General features: G+C 35.4%; 1 protein-coding gene across 2 annotated transcripts in view; it reads left to right on the top strand.

Annotated features, from left to right (window-relative positions):
* The first annotated feature begins 4,809 nt into the window (after positions 1 to 4,809).
* ABCD2 (ATP binding cassette subfamily D member 2) overlaps positions 4,810 to 19,737 on the top strand; it is an 80,360-nt gene continuing 65,432 nt past the window's right edge. For both annotated transcript variants that reach the window (XR_009565480.1, XM_030835005.2), the window contains exons 1-2: positions 4,810 to 6,084; positions 7,592 to 7,772. Coding sequence is in view for 1 of the 2 variants with exons in the window: in XM_030835005.2 (XP_030690865.1) it covers positions 5,149 to 6,084; positions 7,592 to 7,772 (1,117 nt within the window). In the remaining variant the exon portion in view is untranslated. The remainder of the gene's footprint in view (positions 6,085 to 7,591; positions 7,773 to 19,737) is intronic.

Below are 19,737 nucleotides of genomic sequence, written 5' to 3' on the forward strand. Positions count from 1 at the left end.
ACTTCGGAGCAAGAAGACACCGGGGTCGCGACAGGCTGTTGCTCTGACTTCTTCGTTTTGGGATGAGCGACACGTTCTTAGGCCTCAGACAGCCCCTTCTCGGCTCCAGGGAGTATGGCGCAGCCTCCCAACAGCCTCTGTGGCCTCGGGTAGGCTGCTTCCGGGCCTCCCGACAGCCTCTGCGGTTTCTGCGGAGAACATATCCTGACAGAGCCGCAAGCGAAGCTCTGGGAAAGCAGTCAGCCCGCCTCAAGGAGGAAGAACACAGATTTAACAGCTCAGGCAAGGGAAACCTAAGTAAATGAAATATTGGATTGTGGCCACAGGGTTAGTGTTTCAAACCACCTGCACCATAATTTTATTTAGTTCTGTATTGGTTTCAGACTTTTCTTCCAGGTCAAAGACCAGACTTGGTGGAGAAAAAGAGAGGACAAAAGTTATAGATCCATAATCCTAAAGATAATATTTCCTTTCCCACTTACCACTCTTTCTCCAAATCCTTTAAAATCTTTCACTTGTAGTTTTAATATTCAGTAAACAGTTGTCTGTTAGAAACATTGCACCATAGTAATTGATTATTCTGTATATTTTATTATTTTTTGAGAGAACTTCATCAAAACTTAATTTAGCTGTAAAGGCCCAAAGACTTTAAACTCCTTACTGAAAAAAAACCTCAAAACAAAAATTGGGTTTAGCTGTTCATATCTGTGTTATGTTTGTATGTCCTTACAAAAATTTATATTACAAAGTGTTCTATGATATTTTGGTTAGAAACTAGGAATCTCTTATCCCAAACAAATGCACAAAATACTTTTTTTTTTCGCAATTGTCATGATTGTTTTCCACATTTTAACCTGGGGAATATCTCATAATTTCAAATATAATACGTTTTCTGTTGTCCTTAGGAAATAGTACCTAAAATAGGATTATCTCCCAGGATATACATCTTGTGTAATCATATAAATACTGATTTTTATAACAAAAATTCAGTGAACTAAAAAATTAGACTAGTTGGGCTTCCCTGGTGGCGCAGTGGTTGAGAGTCCGCCTGCTGATGCAGGGGACATGGGTTCGTGCCCCGGTCTGGGAAGATCCCACATGCCGCAGAGCGCCTGGGCCCGTGAGCCATGGCCGCAGAGCCTGCACGTCCAGAGCCTGTGCTCCACAACTGGAGAGGCCACAACAGTGAGAGGCCCGCGTACCGAAAAAAAAAAAAAAAAATTAGACTAGTTATTAGGTAGTTATTTGTAACAGCTGAAATGTTGACTTAAGATATCATCAATATTATGCCTCACATGAATAAGGCTAGCATGACTGATAGATAGTAAGAGTCAAAGACTGATCTGTTTTAGGGTCAGAGGGCAATTAGGTAACCTCTTAGGTCAGGAAACTGTTCAAGAAAGAAATACAGCACTGATAAAATATTTAGCATTTGTTGGAAAGGAAATCCATCCAAAATTCTTAAACCTTAATTTATCTTTATTACTAAAAATTATTTACTTTCTGATGATTTACTATCTAAACACATAAGCATATATTATCTACATGATATATATTTTTATTTACATACCTGTATATGTAGATCTCTTTATTATAAAAAATTACATTTTACAGTTTATAAATCATATAGTTTTCCTAATATGTGTAAATATGTGTATATGTTCTCTAACATATATAAAATGTATTTAATCCTGCTCTTCCATGGACATTGGTAGTATCCACTTTGACACGGACATTGAGAGTATCTCACTTGAGAACAGAGTAATTTAATAATTATTGCTTAATTTTATTATTATTATTATTTTTATTATTATTATTATTTTTTTTTGTGGTACGCGGGCCTCTCACTGTTGCGGCCTCTGCCGTTGCGGAGCACAGGCTCCGGATGCGCAGGCTCAGCGGCCATGGCTCACGGGCCCAGGCGCTCTGCGGCATGTGGGATCTTCCCGGACCGGGGCACGAACCTGTGTCCCCTGCATCGGCAGGCGGACTCTCAACCACTGCGCCACCAGGGAAGCCCTATTTTTAATTTTTATTTACTTTCAATATCTTTGTCTAAGATTATTTCTTCCCTCTTAAGAAAATTTTAATACTTCCCCATATAAAAACATGTAAACTTGACAAGCTGGAGTGGAAATTAGACTGAACTATGTTTACTATAGTAAGCAGTGATTTTTTCTTCCACCTCCCTTTTCTCTAGTTTGGAACTCAACTTAAATTAACATTATCGCTGCTTTAATTGCATCATGCCAGTATAAAAAAATGAAAGAAGTACTTTGACATTCGTAGTTTCTTATTTAAATGGCATATATTTCCAACTGGAATTACCTATCTGGTTTTCTGTCATCTCTGCCTTTCCTGAAGGCTTGAGCCTAGTCTCAGATGCTCAAATCAATCCTGGCCTTTGGGGGCAGGGTGGGATAAAGGGTGGGAGTGGAATTTAAGTGGTGATAGTTAGGCCTGTACTTTAGTGGCTTAACAAGTTAAATCTTATATTGACCTTTTCCCTAGTTCTAGTAACTGGACTTCAACCTTCCTTGTACCACATTTCTGGCAAACAAATTTCTCTTCTTGATCATTTTCTTTATACCCAGTTCCTCAGTCTAACAAGGCTTTCACTCCAGGCTTTAAAAGCTTTTTCCTGTACCCCAGCTTCATTACCAGTTGGTAAACTGACCTGCCTACATATTTAGGCCTGCATATTTAGGTCTCTAATTTTCTTTGCTTCTAGATTTCCCACTGCTCTGCTCCTCCCCTGATCTTGTTGTCCTATGCCAGTGATGCAGGCCACTTCCCTTGACTGCCAGCTGCTTTCTGACCCATGCATCCCTCTGTGTATCATGTTCTGCCAGCTGAACATCCTCCTATCACCCCCAGTTAAGTTTATCCTGACCCTCCACATGTCCTATCATAGTCAGGAGATGTGACATAAAGAATTAAAATTTATAAATGTAAGGCAGCCTTATTTTGACACATGAAAAGCATGAGATTAGGAACAAAAAATTTTTTGAAAATAATCACTATGACACTATGATCTCTATGTACAGACTTAGAAAGTCTTAATGGAATGATAGATTACTGTGCTAATATGGCCAGCTATCAAAGAACCTTGCATGAATTTGCTACTCATGTATTAGTAAATCTGCTGAATTGAATGCAAACAAATGAAAAGAGATCTGTGATGATTCTTGGAACTCATATAGGTACCTGGAAAAGGAGGAGTTTGGAAAGTTTAAAAATACGGTTACTAATAAAAGTGAGGATAGTTCTTTATTCACCATAAACTGAATAATGAAGATCACAACACTGAGGCAAGTTTTATATTCTAGCACAGGGTTTGGCAAACTTCTCTAGAGGGCCAGATAATGAATACTCTGGGCTCTATTTCATCTACCCAGTTCTGCCACTGTGGCTTGAAAGTCAAGAAGTAAATAAATGGGCGTGGCTTGAAAAACAATAAGTAAATAAGTGGGTATGGCTATGTTCCAATAAAACTTCATTTATGGACCCTGGTATAAAAATTTCATATAATTTTCACATGTCACAAAATATTATTCTTCTTTTGATATATTTTCAGCCATTTTTTAAATATAAAAACTATTCTTAGCTCATGGGCTATATAAAAATAGGTGGTGGGACAAATGTGGCCCACTGGTTGGGTTGTAATTTGCCAACCTCTGTTCTAGTTTAATGCATATCTTCCCAGGCTTCCAACTGACTAGATATGTGTGTGTATGTTGTGTATGGGGGAACAGGGGCAGTGGAGAAACAAAAATGTTTTTGCATTTTTGAGAATAACTCATCTTTGCCTAAAAACATGCCTTTTACATTTTTAAAAATATCAAAATTTTGCTTGACTGTTTAGCAGCTAAGTTCTCCATTAGGGATGTAGAGAATTTTTTAAAACACTTTTGATTTTTATCAAATAATCAAAATGGAAATGGGAAGTAGCCAGTAGATTATCTGTAAACCTAAACAAAGCAAAAGCTTACAAAAGTCAAAAACTCTTGCAAAATGAGGTAAGATCCTGGAGAAGCTATTTCTACCATCTAACTCCTGTTTGATTCCCAAATGGTTAACTTTTGATTGTAAAGTAACATACCTCTAAGTAACAACTCTAAAGGACCCAAGGGGGTGGTAGAAGTGAAACACTGCTCTCATTTATTTAATAGTCACCTTGTAAATAATCACCAATGCATCAGATCTCTATTGCTAAAAATAGCAGTTATGGGGCTGGAAGATTTTCATTATAAGGACAAGTAAACTTTGGAATGGACGCATAGCAAAGAATTATTTTCTATTATACAGAAGACTTATCTCCTATTTATTTACCAAAAAATAGGCTCAACTTGTCTGATAGGTTCTGGGACTTCATGTGAAATTACAGAGACGGAAAAAAAAAATTAATGGGGGAGGGAGGAGTGCAGAAAAACAGATCCAAGTACTTGATACTTTGGTTTTTTCCAGTGCCCCTCCCATTTGTCACTTTCATCTCTCTCCCTTTCAGATTCATTCCATACTCTTTTCATTATATGTTGATCCTCTTGTCTCTCTTCCCTCATCTCCCCAGTTCCTCCTCCCTCATTCGTTTTTAAGCTCTTAGAAATCTCCCTTTCTTTTTGCTCTTCCTTTGTGGTATCTGCTGAAACCTTAGAGAAGTGATGTATTTTCTGAAACTTCTGTGGGTTTCTAAGTGACGCTGAGCATGCTCAGTCGCTAGGGCAGGTTTTGTCGCCAGCAGCTGCCCTGATTCGACCTCTCCAAAAATAGACATTTAACTCTCTGAACTGTTTAAGGATGTAATTCGTTTTGCTCTCTCTTCATTTTCAAGGTTCAAAGGAAAGCGGCGAGGATTCCAGGGGTCCCGTCGCCCCTACAGCCAATGAGGGGCCTGAGAGGGAGGAGCTTGGGGCTGCTTGGTGCAGCTTGAGCTTCTGAGGGAATCATCCTCACTAGACGCAGTGGAGTCTGAGCTGTGCTGCATGTCACAGAACAAAATCTTAAAAAATAAAAACAAAAAACAGAAGAGGAGAAACGCTGCAGAGTATGGAACGCTATAGAACTTTCTGAAACATTTGCTTGGGATTCCCAGGGAGCATGATCTTTTAAAACCAATTCTTTCTGAAGCCGGTTTGGGTAACTGGGAAAATGATACATATGCTAAATGCAGCAGCTGATCGAGTGAAATGGACCAGATCGAGGACTGCTAAAAGGGCTGCCTGCGTGGTGGCTGCAGCATATGCTCTGAAAACCCTCTGTCCCATCATTGGCAAGCGTTTAAAGCAATCTGACCACTGGAAGAAAAAAGAAGCTTACCCGGCTGCAGAGAATAGAGAAATACTGCATTGCACCGAGGCCACTTGTAAAAAACCTTCGCCTGGAGTGAATGCAGATTTTTTCAAACAGCTACTAGAACTTCGGAAAATTCTCTTCCCTAAACTTGTGACCACTGAGACAGGATGGCTCTGCCTCCACTCGGTAGCTCTAATCTCAAGAACCTTTCTGTCTATCTATGTAGCTGGTTTGGATGGAAAAATCGTGAAAAGCATTGTGGAAAAGAAGCCTCGGACTTTCATCATCAAATTAATCAAGTGGCTTATGATTGCCATCCCTGCCACCTTTGTCAACAGTGCAATAAGGTACCTAGAGGGCAAATTGGCCTTGGCCTTCAGAACTCGCCTAGTCGACCATGCCTATGAAACCTATTTTACAAATCAGACTTATTATAAGGTGATCAATATGGATGGGAGGCTGGCAAACCCTGACCAGTCTCTTACTGAGGATATTATGATGTTCTCTCAATCTGTGGCTCACTTGTATTCCAATCTGACCAAACCTATTTTAGATGTAATCCTGACTTCCTATACGCTCATCAAGACTGCTACATCCAGAGGAGCAAGCCCAATTGGGCCCACCCTTTTAGCAGGGCTTGTGGTATATGCCACTGCTAAAGTGTTAAAAGCCTGCTCTCCCAAATTTGGTAAATTGGTGGCTGAAGAAGCTCATAGGAAAGGCTATTTGCGGTATGTGCACTCCAGAATTATAGCCAATGTTGAAGAAATTGCCTTCTACAGAGGACATAAGGTAAGAAAGAAATTAAGGTGACGGGTGAAATGTGAGACTGTTCAAGCTGCCACTGCAGTGCTAGATACCATCTGTTGTACTGTTGATGGACCCACTTCTTTAGGGTTTTAGATTCTTATGACATTCAAACCTGTATTAAAATATATGCTTCATTACCCTTTTTAATCACAAGCTGTTAAAGAATTATATGTAGAGTGCAAACTTTTCTAAAGTTTCATGAAAATAACATTTTCAGCATTCTAAAACAGTCTACTTAGTCTCAGTTATCCAAATATGCTCAGAATTATCTCTAAAGCATTTTCTTAAAACTGAAATCCTAAGTAGATGGTCCTAGAACATTGAAGAAAATATATGTTTAGAAACTAAGTAAACATACTTCCACTGAGATGGAAAATTTAGGATGGTATTGTTTGTTTGTTTGTTTATCAAGAGAAAAAAAAAGTGCTTTCATATGAAAGACAGGTGTGACAGTTTTGCATGCCTGGTCCATGATGGAGTTCCTCAGTTCTAAGAAGTGCAGGAGAGTGGCTTACAAATGGCATTTCCATTACTCTTAATGTTCAGTACCATGTTTTGACACAAATTAAAAAAGGTAGTGAAATGAAATTTTGTCTAGCTTAGAGGGAAAAGCTAAGATTAGAGATGAAGAGGCAAAAAGGAGCTCCAGAATGTTATTTTTAAATATTAAAGATTTTCAACATTAAGCAGGTCCCTTAAATAGTTAACCTGATTACATAAACTTGCAGTACATTAAAGACTTTTTAAGGTGATGCATCTGAAATCTTAATACAAATGACTTGGCAAATGAAATAGTAAGTTATTCTAAAGTTGAAATGGTATTATAATTAAAAAGCAGAATTATTTAATTTTGAAACATCATCAATAACAACAAAAAAAAATTTTATAGTAGTACCAATCTGAAGAAGAAAATTTAAAGCAAATTTAGGACTTCTATTCCCACTTGAAAATTGGCTTATATGTTGTAGTAATCATATTTATGTCATTCTTGAATCACTGAGCTCAGTGATATAAATTATAGCATGTTGTAGGCTTCTTGCATTTAAGACAAAACCCAGTAAATTGAGTTAATTCAAAAGTGGAGTCTAATTACACATATACATGTCTTGTGTTTATTTTCAGATATTTTTGCTATAATCAAAAAGGATAAGGTTCTAACTGTTTATTCATGTCTTATGGCATATCATTTAATTTTAACATCTTATACATATAAATTTGAAAACATAAGTATAAATCACTTGTATATATTTATATTTAACATTATATTTACTGAATATCGACATTTAAAAAATAATATAGGTGTGATTACAACTAAGTAATGACTAATTCTGACATTAATCTGTATTTATTGGTTGTTAGAATCACAGATAATAGTATACTAAGTAAAACAAAATAATATGTAATTATCTTTAAAGAAAGTCCTCAAACATACGTTATTTATTTTTATAGTTCATACTAGGTTAATTCTTATCTCTTTTTGTCTCCATAGGTAGAAATGAAGCAACTCCAGAAAAGTTACAAAGCTTTAGCAAATCAGATGAACCTCATTTTATCCAAACGTTTGTGGTACATTATGATAGAGCAGTTCTTGATGAAGTATGTTTGGAGCAGCAGTGGACTAATTATGGTGGCTCTACCTATTATCACTGCAACTGGCTTTGCAGATGGTGGTAATGGCATTTATGCTTAATATTAAATATATGTTTCTGATTATTTCTCTTTAAGGTGTCACTGCTGGAGTTATGTCAGTGAATTGTGTAGTCATCATTCTATAGTCCTTAATGGTCAGAAACAATGGCAGACTTTGCAACATCCAGTAATAAGACCAGCAATATGAAAGAAGTGACTCAAAAGACCTTTCCAGTTCTGTGATATTTCAGAAACCTCTGATTTAGTGTTTTTGGGAGATGATCTTGAGCAATTTTAATTATACTGCCTAATATAGAATGATTCTCTAGTTTACAGTTCAACTCAACACAAATTAATACCTTCAAAAGGAGTATAATAGAAAGTCTCCCCATGTGTTGTAAATTTCAGTTCTGCACATAGCATGCATTTAGTCTATAAATATTCTATAATTAGATCTGCCCTGATTTGTGATTTGAATAGTTGGTTGACTACATAAGACAACTAATAATACTGTTTCAGGGAGAGCTTCATGCCATGGAACAAGGTCTCCTCTACTTGTAGGTAATATAGAAAACCTCCTATTTGGTGGTATTGTGGGGATAGGGATTGTCAAGTTTCAGGGGTCTAATTCTATCCTACCACTGTCCCAGTGTTTTTTTTAATCAACATTTTTCATCCTTTGGAACAACTAAGAAAGATAAAGACAAGGAGGACAATATTAAAATGTTATGTAATACTTGAGATGGGAGTTTGGGTCTTAATTGGCAGGACAAAAGGGGATTAATTAAAGAAGCAGCATTTTCCTCTCTTTTTTCAAAGTAAAATATTCCCCCTCCTCTTTAAAAACCACTTGACCAAAATTGGTCTTAGTGTTGAAAGAGCTAGACAAAAACATGGACTTTGTGGTGAGACAGCTTTGCTCAAGTCTTTGCTTTCCCTCTTTCTGTCTGTGTCCTTTTAGTCATGTTAATTAAACTGTCTAAACCTCAGTTTCCTCATCTGTAAAATGAGAATCAGAAAGGCTACTTCAGAGTGGGGTGGTGAGGATTTAGTAAAATAATGTATCAAGAGCATGTATCAAGAATATTGACATGGTGACAATTATTGCCTAGAAAACAAAAGGCAACACTAAGAAAAATGTAACAGAATTCACACTATTTTACAGTTATTTTTGGTGTAGAACTAAGTATTAATAGTTATTTGTTTGAAGTCATCCAATAAAAACAAGTAAAAAATTACATATGCTTTAATATTTTAAAACAGTGCTTTAATGCTTTACCAATTCTCACAAAAACACCTGTCAAATTTGAGTCATTCTTAACCTAAAATTGTTCATTTTGGTAAAGTAGGATTTGTCAATCCCTTGTGGTAAGTGCTATACATATACCAAATGTACTGTGCAACTCAAGTGTCTAATAGTGTATTTAGACCACTAGGAAAACTGAATTTTATCTGTTTATTTAATGTTTTCAAAATTTGTTTTAATCATTTTTAAAAGCTTCTATTGAAAAAGGCATTGTTAGTATTTTTAGATTTAATCCTTTCATAATGAAATAAAATAAATTGCTTTTTCAAAAGAGTATTAGAGAAAAAAACACAAAAATGTATGGTCTTAAGATTAGTTTTACTAAGAAATTTAACAAAATTGTCAGATATTCATAGTGAATATCTATCCATCAGTGTATGGATATTTTAAAAGTTTCATGTATAATGTATATTAGAAACTACCCCCGTGACAAAATTATGGTGGTGTTCTGTTAGCCTTTGGAAAAACCGGTCTTATTAGAAAACCCTGGAGTATTCAACATAGAACAGAGAAAATGCAGCTATTAATGGTGACAAATTAACCCCACAGAGACCAGTAAGAAGTAAACAATGTATGCAAACAATCTAACAATCTTCTGTAGGTGATGTAATAAGATATTTTAAAATGAATCCTACAAATCTTGAAAATACAATAGTAAATTAAAGAAACAGCGTTAAAATTTTAGATTGAAATTGTGATAATAATCACATTGATGCAAGTGAAAGAAAATAATTCTTAAAGCTTCTTTTCAAAAGAAAATTTTATAAAAAGAAAAGCAATGTAAGAATTTCATAGAAGAATAAAATGAATTCATATGATAATATTAAGAGAGTGTGTCTTGATATCTTCTATAATTTCTAAGGTTACTGTGTGTATGCTTATAATGTTCGTATGTATGTATTTATGAAATATATTTGACTTATGATGACATACCACATGAAAACACTAAGTTATCATTTTACTCAGACAAAATAATTAAGTTTTTTTTTAGATAATGATATTATCTTTGAGGCTTTAGGTCTTGGAATTAAATACTATCTATCCTAATCTAGTCTTCAATCTTAATTTATACTTATGCCCTGAGTTGTCTCTTACATTAGAGATAAATTAAGCGCATGATAGTACATATTTTAATGCAAAAATAGATGGGAAAAAATGGATGAATAAGAGGGATGGCAAAGAGGAAAGGGAGAAAAAGCAGAAAAGAGGAAAGAAAGAGAAGAGTAAAGGAAGAAACAGGCCACTGTTCAAATCTTGACTCTGCTATTTAGTAGTTATCCATCCTTAAGAAAGTTACAGAAACTTTATATGCCTCAGTTTTCCTTTCTTAACTATTGGAATAATAATATATATTTTACAGAATTGTTATGAAATTATAAATAATGTATTTCATGTGCCTTGAAACAGTCCATGGCAAATAGTAAGAATTTAGGTGGAAGCAACGGTTAATATTTATTACATTCTTACTATGCGGGCTCTGGTATCAGATTGCCTGGGTTCAAATGCTGGCTCTTTTGCTTATTGGGCTGTGACTTTGGACAAATCATTTAACCTTTTTGTGCTTCAGTTTCCCCATTTCCAAGATGGGGGAAATTATAGCAGGGTTGCTATGAAGATTAAGGAAGATTCCATGTGTAAAATTTATAGCAATGCCTGCATCATAGGAAATGCTCAATAGATGTTTGCTGGCCTGATCATTGTTAAAAGAGCAAGGCATTTGAAAGTGATTAGGAAGTTGGAGGTAAAGATGCAAATAGGAATAACCTACATAAATTGTTTGAGAGGAGAAAAGAAAAACAGTTCTGGAGTAGATTGGTTACACCATCTAGCTACAACTTTAAGTAAAATCTTGTGGTAAGGACAGGATTATGTTTATATTCAACTTCACATTACAAAACTGCATATGGTATCATGTCATTTTCATGTCAGAAGCGGAGCTTACAGGTGATCTAGTCTGGAGCCCCAGGCATGCCTAAGATCACACAAATGGTTAGTGGAAGCACTAAGGATAGAAGACATTATGTAGTTCCTTGTGCTTTGCTTTTTTCCCCTTCACTATGCTGCCTCTACATTAGCTATATTAGAACTTATTCTATAAGGGACTTAACTTATTTGAGACCAAGTAATCATGGGAGCAAACGGTTGAAAAAGGCATTGAAATAGTTGATTTTGTATCATCTCTATTATCTGTATAGAGAACATTACCCCTTTATTTGCTTCATATTAAGAGAAAGACTGAAATTATGTGAAGAAAATAGTTACTTGGGAGCTATAATCTCAGTTGTTTAATGTTATAGGCCACTTCCACTTTTCTTCTCTTTATGTCAAGAGCAGTTCTGGGCAAGGCCAGGGAAAGCTACTTATAGGTCTCTCCTGCCAGACCTTATTACAGACACCTAACGAGTAGGGAAGAGAGCAGCTAAGCCACTGGCACTGCCAGTGTTGGTAATCTGCTAGTGTGAGGTGGCACATCAGAAGTAGCAACTGAGAGATACTGTTCTTAGGAATAGAACTATATTTTACCCATCACCCTAGTAACATGGGTGATGTTTGTATTCTCAAAATGTACCTGCAACAAGATTCTATCCATAGCTCCTGCTGCATTAGTATGTCTCATATTCCTATGTCAAATTATTCGAATAAAATGTTATATTATAGGTCAGTTTAGATATGATTACTCTCCTGTCGACCAATAACAGTAATTATCAATATATATCAAAAACATACTTTTAATTGTAAGTAGCTATGCATATATGTAGTTATGATTTTAAAGTATAACACATATCTCAACAAGACACAATCATTAGTGTACCACTCAACCAATTGTCACAAAGTTAAGACATATACATAATCACAACTCAGAAGAAATAGAACCTTACCTTCATCCCAGAAGCCTCCATACCCCTTCCCAGTCCTATCCTCATCATTAGCCCCCCACCCCAACTCCACTTACTCCTGCCCTTGCCATGCCACAGCAAAGATAATTATTTTACTGACCATTCATTAATATTTACTGGTTTTTGAATCTTCTATAAATAGTATCGTATAGTATGCATGAGCATTCTAGTCGCTCCACATCTTTGTCAATGTTTGACGTCATTCTTTTTCGTTTAGGCATTTTTTTCAGCTTAGGCATATGGTGAGTGTATAGTGGTACTTTACTGTGGTCTTAGTTTTAACTTCTTTGATGACTAATAAGATTAAGCACTTTTTATTCATTTATTGGCCATTTGGATAGCTGTTCTTATGAAGTGCTGATAATTTTTAAAATTAATTTTAAATTAGCTTATCTGTTTTTTTCTTATTGATTTGTGAAAGCTGTTATGTATTCTGTAATAAGTCTTTTGTCAGACACACACACACAAAATCTCAAATATCTTTTCCCACTTGATTCTTCCTTTTTCAGTCTCCTAACAGTGTCCAAGAGAAGTTATCATTTTAATATAGTTCAATTTATCAATCATTTTCTTTGTGGTTAATGGTTTTATGTCCTGTTTAAGAAACATTTGTCTAACCCAAGGTCATAAAGGTACTCTCCAATTTTATCTTTTAGAAATTTATTGGTTTTTCTTTTCACATTGATATCATCAATCTATTTAGAGTTGATATTTATATATGGTATGAAGTAGGGTAAGGCTATAGTTTTTGCTGAGATTTGTCAAGATGACAAAGGTAAAGTGTAAATGAAATTAAATAAACTCAGATTAGAAAAGCAAAGGATAAAAGTACAAAAGAATAGCCTACTTTTTTAACTTTTAAAAATTAATAGACTTAAACCTGAGTTATAAAATTCTTTCTCATCTTTTCAGTGAAATAGCAACAGATGTGACTGTTTCAGTACATACTTATTATTAGCAGTGATGAAAAGTAGCAGTAAAATGAGCAGATATGTTAACTATTAAATCCTTAAATGTGGAACTTTTGAAAAAATATTTTAAATATTTGGTGAGGAAAATGAAATATGTTTACCTAGGATACAAAATAGGCGAGTGCTTTAGGTCATGAATTTATATCTCTGACACTAAGGAATCTGGCCTTGTCATAGAAGTTATTTGCTTAATGTGTACATGACAAAATACTCTTGCACTGCTCTCAAACTACCTGCCAAAGAAAAACCAGTAGAATAAGTCAAATGAAGTCTTTCCAGAGCTATTTGTAATTTTGTTACAAATTTGTAATTTTGAAAGCATGGAGAAAACCCAGTAGATAATAGTCTGCCAAAGCAACATAGAAATTACCATGCCATACCAAACACCAGTCCATCTGTGCTAGTGTTATTTCTTTTTTGAATTTTATTTTATTTATTTATTTTTATACAGTAGGTTCTTATTAGTTATCTGTTTTATACATATCAGTGTATACATTTCAATCCCAATCTCCCAATTCATCCCACCACAACCCCTGGGCTTTCCCCCCATGTTGCTCATACGTTTGTTCTCTACACCTGTGTCTCTATTTCTGCCTTGCAAACTGATTCGTCTGTACCATTTTTCTAGATTCCACATACATGCATTAATATACGATATTTGTTTCTCTTTTTTTGACTTGCTTCACTGTGTATGACAGTCTCTAGGTCCATCCATATCTCTACAAATGACCCATTTTCATTCCTTTGTGTGGCTGAGTAATATTCCATTGTATATGTGTACCACATCTTCTTTATCCATTCATCTATCAATGGGCATTTAGGTTGCTTCCGTGACCTGGCTATTGTAAATAGTGCTGCAGTGAACATTGGGGTGCATGTGTCTTTTTGAATTATGTTTTTTTCTGGGTATATGCCCAGTAGTGGGATTGCTGGATGGTATGGTAGTTCTATTTTTAGTTTTTTAAGGAACCTCCATACTATTATCCATAGTGGCTGTATCAATTTATATTCCCACCAACAGTGCAAGAGGGTTCCCTTTTTTCCACACCCTCTCCAGCATTTATTGTTTGTAGATTTTTTGATGATGGCCATTCTAACCAGTGTGTGGTGATACCTCATTGTAGTTTCGATTTGCATTTCTCTAATTAGTGATGTTGAGCAGCTTTTCATGTGTCTCTTGCCCATCTGTATGTCTTGTTTAGAGAAATGTCTATTTAGGTCTTGTGCCCACTTTTTGATTGGGTTGTTTCTTTTTTTAATATTGAGCTGCATGAGCTGTTTGTATATTTTGGAGATTAATCCTTTGTCCATTGATTTGTTTGCAAATGTATTCTCCTATTCTGGGGGTTGTCTTTTTGTCTTGTTTATAGTTTCCTTTGCTGTGCAAAAGCTTTTAAGTTTCAGTAGGTCTCATTTGTTTATTTTTGTTTTTTATCCATTACTCTACGAGGTGGGTCAAAAAAGATCTTGTGTGATTTATGTCAAAGAGTGTTCTTCCTATGTTTTCCTCTAAGAGTTTTAGAGTGTCCGGTCTTACATTTACGTCTTTAATCCATTTTGAGTTTATTTTTGTGTATGGTGTTAGGAAGTGTTCTAGTTTCATTCTTTTACATGTAGCTGTCCAGTTTTCCAGGACCACTTATTAAAGAGACAGTCTTTTCTCCATTGTATATCCTTGCCTCCTTTGTCATAGATTAGTTGACCATAGGTGCGTGGTTTTATCTCTGGGCTTTCTATCCTGTTCCATTGATCTATATTTCTGTTTTTGTGCCAGTACCATATTGTCTTGATTACTGTAGCTTTGTAGTACAGTCTGATGTCAGGGAGCCTGATTCCTCCAACTCTGTTTTTCTTTCTGAAGATTGCTTTCACTATTGGGGATCTTTTGAATTTCCATACAAATTGTGAAATTTTTTGTTCTAGTTCTGTGAAAAATGCCACAGGTAATTTGATAGGGATTGCATTGAATCTGTAGGTTGCTTTGGGTAGTATAGTCATTTTCACAATATTGATTCTTCCAATCCAAGAACATGATATATCTCTCCATCTGTTTGTGTCATCTTTTTTTTAACACCTTTATTAGAGTATAATTGCTTTACAATGGTGTGTTAGTTTCTGCTTTATAACAAAGTGAATCATCTACACATATACATATATCCCCATATCTCCTCCCTCTTGTGTCTACCTCCCACCCTCCTTATCCCACCCCTCTAGGTGGTCACAAAGCACGGAACTGATCTCCCTGTGCTATGCGGCTGCTTCCCACTAGCTATTTTACATTTGGTAGTGTATATATGTCCACTTTGATTTGTTTCATCAGTGTCTTATAGTTTTCTGAGTACAGGTCTTTACCTCCTTAGGTAGGTTTATTCCTAGGTATTTTATTCTTTTTGTTGCAATGGTGAATGGGATTGTTTCCTTAATTTCTCTTTCTGATCTTTCATTGTTAGTGTATAGGAATGCAAGAGATTTCTGTGTGCTAATTTTGTATCCTGCTACTTTACCAAATTCATTGATAAGCTCTAGTAGTTTTCTGGTGGCATCTTTAGGATTCTGTATGTATAATATCATGTCATCTGCAAACAGTGACAGTTTTACTTCTTCTTTTCCAATTTGTATTTCTTTTTCTTCTCTGATTGCTGTGGCTAGGACTTCCAAAACTATGTTGAATAATAGTGGACATCCTTGTCTTTTTCCAGATCTTAGTGGAAATGCTTTCAGTTATTCACCATTGAGAATGATGTTTGCTGTGGGTTTGTCATATACGGCCTTTATTATGTTGAGGTAGGTTCCCTCTATGCCCACTTTCTAGAGAGTTTTTATCATAAATCGGTGTTGAATTATGTCAAAAGCTTTTTCTGCATCTATTGAGATGATCATACTGGTTTTATTCTTCAGTTTGTTAATATGGTGTATCACATTGATGGATTTGTGTATATTTAAGAATCCTTGCGTTCCTGGGATAAATCTCACTTGATCATGGTGTATGATCCTTTTAATGTGTTTTTATATTCTGTTTGCTAGTATTTTTTTGAGGATTTTTGCATCTATATTCATCAGTGATATTGGTCTGTAATTTTCTTTTTTTGTAGTATCTCTGTCTGGTTTTGGTATCAGGGTGATGGTAGCCTCATAGAAGGAGATTGGGAGTGTTCCTTCCTCTGTAATTTTTGGAAGAGTTTGAGAAGGATGCTGTTAGCACTTCTCTAAATATTTGATAGAATTCACATTTAAAGCCATCTGGTCCTGGACTTTCATTTGTTGGAAGATTTGTAATCATAGTTTCAGTTTCATTACTTGTGATTTGTCTGTTCATATTTTCTATTCCTTCCTGGTTCAGTCTTGGAAGGTTATACCTTTCTAGGAATTTGTCCATTTCTTCCATGTTGTCCATTTTATTGGCATAGGGTTGCTTGTAGTAGTCTCTTATGATGCTTTGTATTTCTGCGGTGTCCATTGTAATTTCTCCTTTTTCATTTCTAATTTTATTGATTTGAGTCCTCTCAGTCTTTTTCTTGATGAGTCTGGCTAAAGATTTATCAAGTGTGTTTATCTTCTCAAAGAACCAGCTTTTAGTTTTATTGATCTTTGCTATTGTTTTCTTTGTTTCTATTTCATTTATTTCTGATCTGATCTTTATGATTTCTTTCCTTCTCCTAACTTTGGGTTTTGTTTGTTCTTTCTCTAGTTCCTTTAGGTGTAAAGCTGATTGTTGATTTGAGATTTTTCTTGTTTCCCGAGGTAGGCTTGTATAGCTATAAACTTCCCTCTTAGAACTGCTTTTGCTGCATCCCATAGGTTTTGGATCATTGTATTTCCATTGTATTTTGTCTCTAGGTAGTTTTTGATTTCCTCTTTGATTTCTTCAGTGATCTCTTGATCATTTAGTAACATATTGTTTTGCCTCCTTGTGTTCGTGTTTTTTTACGATTTTTTCCCTGTAATTCATTTCTAATCTCATAGCATTGTGGTCAGAAAAGATGCTTGATATGATTTCAAATTTCTTAGATTTACCAAGGCTTGATTTTTGACCCAAAGTGTGATCTATCCTTGAGAATGTTCTGTGTGCACTTGAGAAGAAAGTGTAATCTGCTGTTTTCGGATGGAATGTCATAAATATCAATTAAAGCTATCTGGTCTATTGTGTCATTTAAAGCTTCTGTTTCCTTATTAATTTTCTGTATGGATGATCTGTCCATTGGTGTAAGTAAGGTGTTAAAATCCCCCACTATTATTGTGTTACTGTTGATTTCCTCTCTTATAGCCATTAGCATTTGCCTTATGTATTGAGGTGCTCCTATTTTGGGTGCATTTATATTTATAATTGTTTTATCTTCTTTTTGGATTGGTCACTTGATCATTATGTAGTGTCCTTCCTTTTCTCTTATAACACTCTTTAATTTAAAGTCTATTTTATCTGATATGAGCATAGGTACTCAAACTTTCTTTTGATTACTATTTGCATGGGATATCTTTTTCCATCCCCTCACTTTCCATCTGTATGTGTCCCTACGTCTGAAGTGGGTCTCTTGTAGACAGCATATATATGGGTCTTGTTTTTGTATCCATTCAGTGAGCCTGTGTCCTTTGGTTGGAACTTTTAATCCATTCTCATTTAAGGTAATTATCGATATGTATGTTCCTATTACCATTTTCTTAATTATATTGGGTTTGTTTTTGTAGGTCCTTTTCTCCTCTTGTGTTTTCTGCTTAGAGAAATTCCTTTAGCATTTGTTGTAGAGCTGGTTTGGTGGTGCTAATTCTCTTAGCTTTTGCTTGTCTGTGAAGCTTTTGCTTTCTCCGTTAAATCTGAATGAGATCCTTGTCGGCTATAGTAGTCTTGGTCGTAGGTTCTTCCCTTTCATTACTTTAAATATATCATGCTACTCCCTCTGGCTTGTAGAGTTTCTGCTGAGAAATCAGCTGTTAACCTTATGGGAGTTCCCTTGTATGTTAGTTGTCATTTTTCCCTTGTTGCTTTTAATAATTTTTCGTTGTCTTTAATTTTTTTCAATTTGGTGACTATGTGTTCAGCATGTTTCTCCTTGGGTTTATCCTGACTGAGACTCTCTGTGCTTCCTGGACTCAGGTGGCTATTTCCTTTCCCATATTAGGGAAGTTTTCAACTATAATCTCTTCAAATATTTTCTCAGGTCCTTTCTCTCTCTCTTCTCCTTCTCAGACCCCTGTAATGCGAATGTTGTTGTGTTTAATGCTATCCCAGAGGTCTCTTAGGCTGTCTTCATTTCTTTTCATTCTTTTTTCTTTATTCTGTTCCATGGCGGTGAATTCCACCATTCTGTCTTCCAGGTCACTTATCTGTTCTTCTGCCTCAGTTATTCTGCTATTGATTCCTTCTAGTGTTGTTTTCATTTCAGTTATTGTACTATTCATCTCTGTTTGTTTGTTCTTTAGTTCTTCTAGGTGTTTGTTCTTTAAATCTTCTAGGTCTTTGTTAAACATTTCTTGTACCTTCTCAATCTTTGCCTCCATTCTTTTTACGAGGTCCTGGATCATCTTCACTGTCATTATTCTGAATTCTTTTTCTGGTACGTTGCCTATCTCCACTTCATTTAATTGTTTTTCTGGCATTTTATCTTGTTCCTTCATCTGGTACATAGTTGTCTGCCTTTTCATTTTGTCTGTCTTTCTGTGAGTGTGTTTTTTGTTTCACAAGCTGCAGTATTGTAGTTCTTTTCTTCTGATCAGTTTTATTTCTTCTTAACAGAGGCTATCAGTGAAAGCTATTATTCAAACTACTTTTAACCCAAATTCATAAAATCCCATAATTATTTTAGATCATCAGCCAGATTCTCTGAGCCAAAACTATTCTTAGCACTTTAACTGATACAGCAGTTACTATTTTGGTAGCTTGCAAGAATCCTTTGTTAATTTTTTGTGGCTATCTAAATTTTATCCCACATTTAAATGTGTTTAAGAATATCTACATTCTGTTCCCAGCCATTTTAGCCATTCAGGTCTTTCTCTCATCACTTATACTAACAGTCAAAGCCTTTCTTTTTTCATTCTTCAAGGAAACAGACTAACTTCAAGGGAACTAAAGATAGTTTTCTAGAGCAGTACTTAACTCTAGAACTGGGAGGTTCCCATGAACTCATGGTTTTTCTGATACACAAGTAAAATCAGTGCTTAACACCAACCCATACTGTAACTTGACCAGGTTATTATTCAATTGGCATTGCTTGAAATTTCCCTTCTTTGAGACATTGCTTATGCTGTACTTGTGATCTTTTAAAATTGTATGCAGTCTTCGAGGCCTCACTCCCAGTCTACTCCTCCATGAAGCATTTCTTGTCTCTTGCAGAGAAATTATTTTTGCATCCTTCAAATGTGTCATATTAACTCTCCTCATAGGCTGCCCTGCATTGTTATTTGGGAACTTGTCTTCTTTCTCCTATCAAACTGTAAGCTTCCTAAGGAAAGAATCTGAAAATTACATTTAATCCTTGCATATCCTGTAACACCTTGCCTAATTTCTTGTAAATCCTGCTGTTCAGTAAATATCTGCTGAGTGAATTTTACCTTATATTATGCATGGATCTCTTTCAAACTCAGCTGAGCTGTCTATGAGCAAGTAAAGGTGAAAGTATCCAGTAGTTGTAGCAGGGCACATGTTAAATATTTGCATGTCATGGAGAAAAAAAAAAACCTTTTCACTGAGATAAATCCAAGCAAAATAAATAGCAAAGTGGTCTCATGGCTATTTATATTATTCTAATTTCTTCATTAATTTACAGCTTTCAATTTAGAATTTTGGTGATAGTCCATAGAAAGACTGGATAGAGAATCAAACTGCTGCCAAGATTAAAGT

Source organism: Globicephala melas, chromosome 10 (assembly GCF_963455315.2).
Source record: "Globicephala melas chromosome 10, mGloMel1.2, whole genome shotgun sequence".
In the NCBI taxonomy this organism is placed as follows: domain Eukaryota; kingdom Metazoa; phylum Chordata; class Mammalia; order Artiodactyla; family Delphinidae; genus Globicephala; species Globicephala melas.